The following is a 9,602-nucleotide window of genomic DNA, read 5'->3' as shown; positions in this document are numbered from 1 at the left end:
CGTTCAGTCTCCCACCGGTTTTCTTTTTCCTCGAAGTGAATGAAGAAAGGATCTTTGCCTTGCTGTTGCTTCAGTGCTCTCGGATGTCTCCCTCTAGCAGTGATGTGAGTGTCTCTAGCTGAGGAGGTCCAGCCTTAGCTCCCCCTTAAAAGGACGCTCAGCTACACTCTCGGTGCTTCGGCCTCAACAAGCGCTCCCTCTCTCTGGGGGGGTGAAAAAAAACGTTTCCAGGACAAAGGTGGAAATGAATGTTCCCTGCAGTCTGTATCTACTTCCAAGAAGTTCCATCCTCGGATGACAGATTAGATTTGGGAGGATTTCCAGAACAGCTTGGCTTGTGACTAAAGGTCAACACATGTCTTCTGGCCCGTCGACGTGAACAATCACCACAAACCCTCAGATACTCTCACCACTGTCAGACATCATAATCCATCCTCGGGTTCATTTTGTTCTCTCCAGTCACTTTGACTGCTTTTAATCCAAGGTCATGCTCCGACCTGTTGCATTGCATTCTGGTCTAATAGGGCTACTGTTTTGGAGCCAACGGCGAGTGATTTCTGCATCATGTGCGTGGATTTCTCTATGTGCCGAGCGTGAAAGGAAGAGAAAAGTCTCCTTTTTCACCGATTTGAACAGGAAACATTGCTCCAGCGTACCTGTCAGTATGTCAAATGTCACCGTTACGCTCTCTGTTTGGCCAACAGGAAAAGAAAAAAGAGTGGATACAGAAATGTGATTTGTTTAAGTGTTTTAAGGCTGTTTTACTTTTTTTTTTTTTTTTAATTTTCTCACGAACGCTGAAAAAGGAGCAGTCCGGTGGAATGTAGGAGACAATACCCACTGTCGCCATGGTGATATACTGATATCTGAAAGGAAATGCCATTGTGGGCTTTTTGGGAAAAATGGACAAAGTTAAAGATGTTCAATAAAGCTGTGGTCTTCTCCACACGTCAGAGGACTGATGGGGGGATGTTTCACTGTCGTCCTGTTACTGCTTCACTGTTGGCTGCAAAAACATTAAAACGTATATCATTGATCACAAACGCCACGTGCATCTTTCTCTTGTGTTCGCACCTTTCAACGTGAGTTAATTCACGCCCCAGTTCAACGACACTTGGCCAAACAAACGTTGTAGATGTAAAGAGCAGTTGATGGTACGCCGTGTTAAATGGGTTTAATACCACAGTTGGTATTCCTGACGGTCCCTGAACAGCCCCCTCTGGGAATAGCTTCACAATGTGGACGGGAGCTGGAGATTTAACTGCTGTTCTCTCAAAATTAAATTCCAACAGGGTTCATAAACATGTTGACAAATGGATTTCCATGACTTTAAACCAAATTGCCATGTGAAATCTGGGTGTAAACATGAAAAAGTGAGTAAATGTAGTATTTAAACTAACAATGAGAATACAAAGCATACAGTAAACCTTAAATGACACAAATGAATGAGAGACAATAGTTTGATTAAAAGAATAAACATTTATATAGATGCCTGTATGTACGACTGCTTATATTTTGAGCGTCTTTCTTTAAAAAGCATATTCATTATTTCAAACTCTGCGTAAATGAATGACATGAACACATGAATATAACACATTTCCATGACTTTTCCAAAACTTAGGTGATTTTATTTATTTCAAGGACTTTTCCAAGCCTGGAAATAACCACTTTAAAATTCAAAGACTTTTCCAGGTTTTCCATCACCGTACGAACCCTGTTCTAAACATTTGGCAAGACACTTCAGGTGAACAGGGTAAAAAAAAAAAGATGATGTGATTTATATCACTATGAAACTTTTTTTTACTAGTTTTCTGAAATATGTTTAAATATGCAAATTAGGCTTTATATAGAAATCTACAGTCAATTTAACAAAGCACGTTTTTCTTTCTTCCCACTAGTCTGAAAATAGACTGTATTTTATGTTGCCTTGGGGTCTCCATTAACAGGAATCTCTGCTAGAGCATACAGTGAAACTGTAGGGACCCTTGGTGAGGAAGCTGACAGCTTCTCAGGTCATGAGACCTTCACTGACCTCCTGAACTCGGTAAATGCAAAAACCAGTCTTCTCATCGAGAACAACTTCTTCCTGTAAACACAATAACATTTATATGACATTACATGTCATCAGTCCGTTACACTGTTTCAGACGATAGCGTTCAACCCAACCAACCTAGTGGTACACTTCCTGAATGTGTCGTATTGTACAGTAGGCAGTGGACAAGGACCACACTTATTAGGACGGGCTTTCAGCATTTTATTGCAGGCATCGGTTCTCCTCCAGAAACATAATAAAACAAACAAATTGAAAACAATTACAGTCGAACTTTGACAACCTTATAAAATATTCTGTCTGGTAGACCTTAGGTAGACCTCTAATCAACCTTCACATTTCATAACCACCTCATGTGTTGTTCATCCTCACAGTAAATTACAGCAATCACAAATACTCTTACCACAAACAGAAATTGTTTAGTGCAAGATTTTTCTAACTTGACTGCTGACACTCACTCTGTCAAAACAAAAAAGTCTCACTGTGGCTCATTTCCCCTTTAAATCAGTGTTTATTGGGATGAAGCCACGTGTGAGCTCCGGCCAGCGGTAATATAAAAAGGTGCAGCAATGACATCAGCAATGTGCAGCTGAGTGGCTTTCAGTTCTTCTTCTCCTCCGGCTCGTCATTGGTGAGGAGTTTGATGTGTATCCATATACACCATATCTGCAGAGATAACATTATTAAATATGAAATTATTACTGCAACATAACCATGGCGTTTACGCTGATTAAAAGTTTTTCTCTACCTCTGCTGACAGAGCCATAAGGCGGCCCGCAGCCAGCAGCAGGGTCCCCACAACCTGGATCCAGGTAGGCAGGCGCAGCCAGTGGGTCAGGAATCCCCAGCGGCACCCATAGAGCCACAGGGGGAGGCCGTGCAGCCCGCTCACCACCCAGGTGCCAAGAGGTGTCCGAAACCCTGACGGCACCAGACACACAGCTCTAGTTCAAATCTTGTGGTGAATCTTATCGACACAAACGTGATTCCAAGTGACAGAGACTTGTTACCGTTCGCCATGGCGGCTCGGATGAACCTGGGGCTGCTGGTGAAACTGTTCTTCCAGCGGTCACCTCGGGCGTTGTGGTTACACACAAACACACACCACTCCACAGCCGACACCAGCCAACCCCACTGAGCGAGGGTACATAGAAACATTTCATTTCTCAGTAAATATGAGGCTCCTTTTGTGCCAGCTGGATGCAATCATTTCATGTGTAGCTGCTGTAAATCAAAGAGGGAGGCTCATTTGAAAATATTCCTTCTATGATAACCATGTAGGAAGCTGCCAGCCTGATGTGAGCCCTTGGTGTGCACATGCGTATCCCCCGTGTGTGGTTGTGTTGAGTGCTCTGCAGCCAACGCACCTCAAACAGCAGACTCCACAGCATACCTCTGCCCAGGTTGTCCACCACCACGTCCAGCCAGGCTCCAAACCTGGAGGTCAGGCCCAGCTTCCGGGCCATCCAGCCATCCACTCCTGCACAGAAGACATCGCCACATGTTGCAGACACAACCATCACGTCCTGCGCACTCGGCAACTGTTCCTCCTGAGGGGCTTTTGGGGGGTTTTCGAAACAGGATGCAACTGTAATCTACATGGCAAACCTTAGACTCTGCTCTCCACTCCACTCATTCAGTACCATTACTAGCAGGTCATCAGTAGCACCTTTCATCAATCAGATGGACGACCTGATTGCCCATCTTTTAAATGATATCACAGGATGCAACTTGATAAATGACATACTGTGATCTATGAGTCAGCATGCACAGTATCAGAGACCTACATGGTGTGTGGCTGTGATTAATGTCATTACACTGCCTTGGCGCAAAACATCATCTACCAGCAGCATAATAGGCTGTTTCACCGGCTTTTTCTACCGTGACATGTCAAAATGTCTGTTTCTTTCTTCTTCTTAAGTTGTCATTGCAAGTAAAGCACAGGTGTAATTAATTAATTTGATGTTCTTAGTTAAACCTGTGCTTCTATTTGTCTGTTTCCTGTACAATTAGCGGGTGGTCTACTGGGATGTCCTGTTGCATAAATAAACCAGTATGAAGCTGTCAAGAGAGTCAAGGCCTTTACCATCCAGTGCTATGTGGGTTGAGTACAGAGGGACAAAGAGGGCTGGTGTCTCACTAGAAGCCCATGCAGCCATCACAAGGCCGATCCTAAAGTATCCTGAAAGAGACAAACAAGAAAGGACGGCCGGTGTTACGGATTAAGAGGCGACCATGTTAACTGGCGACTTTCGGCCGAACGCATCTCCTGTTGTCGTCGTTACAGCAGATGTTGAGAATAGCACGAGAACACGTAGCTGTCCTCGTGAATGCCGCATTGTTTAGTTCTGCAGTTCAACGTCTAACCTTCTCGTCTAAAGTCTCTGGTCAAAACATACCGGACTAGACGTTGTTGAGTCTTTTCTGGGAAATAATCCACGCGTCCCAACACATAATGACTGTGGAGTCTGTTTTGTGAAAATATCTGTCACGTAAATTAACTCTATAGTACACGAAAAAAGAAGAGACAAAAGATATACGTTAAATTAACGGGATTCAAACTCATATCATTGGGTGGAAAAGATCACAGGTCAGTGGCATTACCACTACGACACGATAGATATAGTGGATTTTCTTGTGGATTTACAATCAAATCATGTACAACACAGTCAGCAGTCACATTTAAACAGCAGAGAGCCACCAGATCAACTTGCGACCAACTGCGACTCCATGGAGCATGTTGACGTGACCTGGAGCGCTTTACAATATCCTGCTTTCTCAAACTAATAGACAGCTGTTTAATATCAGACCATTCAACGTCTTGCTATTCTCAACATCTGCTGTAACGACAACAACAGGAGACGCGTTCGGCCGAAAGTCGCCAGCTAACTTGGTCGCCTGTTAATCCGTAACACCGGTGAGAGAAGTCCTCAGGTCAGAGGACTTGTCCTCACGTCACCTGAGCAAAGGTCATACGAATGAATACAGCGACTGTCAGCGTCAATGTTCTACCAACACCATGTAAACAGATACTACTATACTGTACCATTACTATACGATACTATTCTAGCAGTGGGTCTGGTCTCTTTAGTAAGTTCTTTACAATAAGTCACCCCTGGCCAGATCCTCCGTCAATTAACTCATCAACAACAGCCCTTGCACCGCTTTTGTTGTCTAGTTAGTCACTGTACATTCTTTATACACTTCATATACACTGCACATACTTTGCATTTTTTACTTTCGTTATTGTTTCATTTCCTAAATTAGTACGCTTTACTGTTTTATTTTGTTGTGTATTTTGCATTCCTGATATTTTTTGTGTCTCATATGTAAATTGCTTGCTTATCGGGGATAAATAAAGTATCTATCTATCTTATCTATCTATCTTATCTATCTATCTATCGTCACAATGACAAACACAAGACACAAGTCCTTCAAGTTGTTACCAAATGCTTCTCACCGATAATATTGGGCCAGTACAGCAGAATTTGGAGTCCCATCTCTGTGCCAGTTGTGAGCCGTGCAGCGTCGCCTCATCCCGGGGAAGGAAGATGATGCAACCCGCCTCGCAGGACGACATGTCCGGTGTTACGGATTAACAGGCGGCCATGTTAACTGGCGACTTTCGGCCGAACGCATCTCCTGTTGTCGTCGTTACAGCAGATGTTGAGAATAGCACGAGAACACGTAGCTGTCCTCGTGAATGCCGCATTGTTTAATTCTGCAGTTCAACGTCTAACCTTCTCGTCTAAAGTCTCTGGTCAAAACATACCGGACTAGACGTTGTTGAGTCTTTTCTGGGAAATAATCCACGCGAGTGGAAACGTCGCTTGTTGTTTATGTGTTGAAACAGGAAGTCAGCAAATTGCCTTTCCTTTGAAATAAAGTTGTTACAAATAACACATAATGACTGTGGAGTCTGTTTTGTGCAAATATCTGTCACGTAAATTAACTCTATAGTACACGAAAAAATAAGAGAAAAAATATATGAATAAATTCAATTTACGGGATTCGAACTCATATATATGTATATCCACACCGAAGCTACAGAACAGCTAACAAGCACCGTTGCTACTTAACTACTCGTCTCACACACTTGACAGTCCCGTTTCCCCGACAGGTCAACACCCCGCCTCCGCTTTGCTCCACCAATCACAGGGCCGCAACCTGACCATCATGCACACTGCCCCCCATGATTGGCCGGAGAGCGCGAGAGGTGATCGAGCGACCCCTCCCCACTGCCAGGCACCAGTACAGGGTCGCTACAATATATACATATATTCAATTCAATTAAATTTATTGTGTATCGCCCAGAATCACCAACTACAAATTTGCCACTGCGGTCAAGTGAGCCCACATCCGCCGAGTGAGCCTCAGTTGCCATTCTAAATGCACCTCTATTCAAGGTGTTACGGTACGGAGGCCAGCTAAATTTCACAATATTCAAACAACTATAAAAACAGATCCTTAGATCTGTATTTTGAAATTCCACTGCAGTACTGTTCTGCTATGCCCATGTGCATGGCCTCCAGATATTACTGTACAGTTTTGGAGAAAAGTGAATTCAAAGTCTGCTTAAATGTCATAATGCTATTTACAATTTCACAATATTTTAAACAGCTATAAAAACAGATCCTTAGATTTGTATATATCCAAAATATAAGCAGGCCCTGCTTATATTTTGAGCGTCTATCTCTTAAAAGCACATTGATTATTTCAAACTCAGCGTAAATGAATAACATTTAAGACATCCAAAACTTTTGGGATTCTATTTTGTTCAAGGACTTTTCCACGACTGGAAATAACCATTTTAAAATTCCATGACTTTCCATGTGTTCCATGACTGTACGCACCCTGTAAGATTATGCTTTGCCTCAAGACCGGTTCACTAAACAGCCCCATGTTATAGGAGTGATACGAGAGATGAAGAGCTGATGACCATTTGCAGTTTGCAGTTTTAGATTTAGACAACCATTTTATAACTTTACAGTTGCCTCTAGCACCTTGTTTTACGCCACCAAATTGATTGAAAGCAAACTTTTATTATTATTTTTTTCCAGTTACTGCAAAATGCAAGTCAAGAAAGCAGATAACAAATCAACAAAACTGTTCAATGTACAAACTAAATCACTTCCCCTGCAGCAGGAGATGACCAACTCTTAAGAAGGCTTCAAAGTTCTGGCCGGAAACTGCAAAGAAGGACAACATTTTAGAAACAAGGTGCATAAAGTTAAACCACAATCGTAAAGTCATATTAGGATCAGAGGGTACCCATCAGTCATGCATTTTCAGACTGAGGCGGTAATAAGAAACTCATCACTTCTAGATGAAAATATTAAAGCTTATGTTATACATTCATACCCCAAAGCAGTAGGCAGCAGATCCAGCTGGACTCTGATGAGATCATAAGCACAAGACACTTCTTAAAATGGGAACGCAATACAAAATCATTTCGTCTTGCGAGCATGGTGGATACCAGTCACAACATGTATACAACATTTAAAAAAGTTACTTTCATTTAAATGTTTTGACATGTTCGTTCTAGTGCTCACTAACATCTTTGAAAATTAGATCTACAATAAGAGTACATAGACTAGTCCATCACAAACTAATATACAGTTCAAACTTCAATACATAACCCACATTTTGACTGTTATACACATTTCAAGACAGAATTGTAGGATTTAGCTTCTGGGATTAGATCAGGAAAACATTCTCAGTCGTGCCCTCACAGCTAGCGCTCCATCCAACATCCGCAGGTCACTTTACACCTGGAGGACAAGTCAGGGTTATCGGTGCCATACAGGGTCAACAGGAGGGGATGCTGACTGGAGGAGTAAGATAAATGGCCAATCCCTTGACTGAATCTGAGGACATCATCATGTCCACAATCCCAGAAACATCACTCTATGTTCTCATTTACCTGCAGCAGTTGGAGGCGACTCTGCGGTTTCCCAACCTTGCGAGTAAGACAGCGTCACCAATCCTGCAACAAGTGACTCTTGTTAGTCTACTACTTATGTTTAACATATTTGTCAAGTAAATTAAAACTTCAACATCTTAAAAATTAAACTACATTGTTTTATTACTCACCAACATCGACTGACAGTGAGCAGACGAGTGAGACCATGGGAAAACCGATGAGAAAAATATATAAATAATGCCAGTCAGTGAATCAAAGCTTGTTACACAGTACGGGACGACTTTTAACACGTTGCAATTTATTTACAATTACAACATTTGGTGTGCTTATGAACAACTACATCATTATGTCTAGTGAGATCAGAGGGGTACCAATCAGTCATGAATTTTCAGACTAAGGCGGTAATAAGATGCCAAAGCAGTCAATGAATCATCTGTTGGTTAAAGATGAAATGAATATACTGCACAAAAGCTATACCTACATTGACTTCTAACAGGATACACAAGTTATCTGGATGAGAGCAACACAGAATCAGATTGATTCAACTCAAAATACAATCCAGAGGGCAAGTTAAACTGGTATCAAAAATGAAAACGCAGTTTCTCAGAAGTTTGTCGTTTCACATTGGTTCAAAGTGAGCTAGTACCATCATCATTGAAACTGCATTATGACGACATGCACTATTTAAAGTTAGAGGGGGAGGGGCAAACATACCATGAGTCCAACTATATAAAACTGTATTGAATCAACAAGGAGTAATCAGTTTTAGGCTGACATCACTTTAATCAGGTATGTGCTTGTAGGTCATCACGTTTATACCTCAACACTAGGCAACTCAAATAAAGCCCATGTTTTACTCACCATTATGCACTTTGCAGAACAACCTGAAGAAAAATTAAAATCATCATTTATGGCCCATCTAATTTGACAGTTCCTTCTAGCTTCAGTCTCACTCACCTGCCAAAGTCCTTCATTCATCCTCATCATCATCATCATCATCTTTCATCAGCCATGAATACCTGAAGGACAAGAGGTCAGAATTAAACTTCAGGTGTTTAACAGTGTTGGTGAAGCTCATATATGCTTCTCAGAATCTGGTAAAGGTGTTTCTTCAAAAACTGATTCAGTTTGAGAGACTTCAAAGATTCATCATTGCAGCAGTCGAGCGCCTGACAGCCAGTAAAAATGCTATATCACTATATTCCTTTCTCCCACAGCTTCCATTACAATTATGCAAATTAAACGATGACGCCATTTAGCGACTTTTAGGACAGCCAATAGCGACTTTCCTTGCTGAGTTGGCAACACTGCGCAGGGCAGCCACAAGGTGGCGAGTAGGCTCAACAACCTCGACTTCACAGATACGCACACATATTTGACAGCCTGACGTGACTGCGCATTATGAGTTAAATGCATATTTTGTAATTTGCTAGAAAGAGGGGAAGCACTTCATGAAGTATTGCTGTTGATAAAAAGGCGTTTCTGTCCGCCATGCTGAGTGTGTTTACACGCGTCTGGAGGAGCTGATCAACTGACCTGTAGAGTCAGGTCACGTGACAGAATGGAGGCGTCGCTGAAAACGTTCACCCGTTCACCACACACACACCAGTAACCCATTCCACAATAAAC

At 42.1% G+C, this 9,602-nt stretch overlaps 1 protein-coding gene across 1 annotated transcript; it reads right to left on the bottom strand.

The window, feature by feature from the left end:
* Positions 1 to 1,870: 1,870 nt before the first annotated feature.
* LOC306742761 (uncharacterized protein) lies at positions 1,871 to 5,882 on the bottom strand. Its single transcript, XM_079225173.1, has 6 exons — positions 5,511 to 5,882; positions 4,137 to 4,232; positions 3,418 to 3,530; positions 3,061 to 3,184; positions 2,799 to 2,971; positions 1,871 to 2,716 (listed from the first exon to the last, which is right to left on the bottom strand). Exons 1-6 carry the CDS (start codon positions 5,548 to 5,550, stop codon positions 2,651 to 2,653), a joined length of 612 nt encoding a protein of 203 aa, XP_079081299.1. The 5' UTR covers positions 5,551 to 5,882; the 3' UTR covers positions 1,871 to 2,650.
* Between the last annotated feature and the right edge of the window lie 3,720 nt (positions 5,883 to 9,602).

This window comes from Taurulus bubalis (assembly GCF_910589615.1).
Source record: "Taurulus bubalis genome assembly, chromosome: 10".
NCBI classification, from domain to species: domain Eukaryota; kingdom Metazoa; phylum Chordata; class Actinopteri; order Perciformes; family Cottidae; genus Taurulus; species Taurulus bubalis.
Note: the sequence above shows the minus strand (reverse complement) of the source record. Positions and strands in the feature narration are given on the sequence as shown.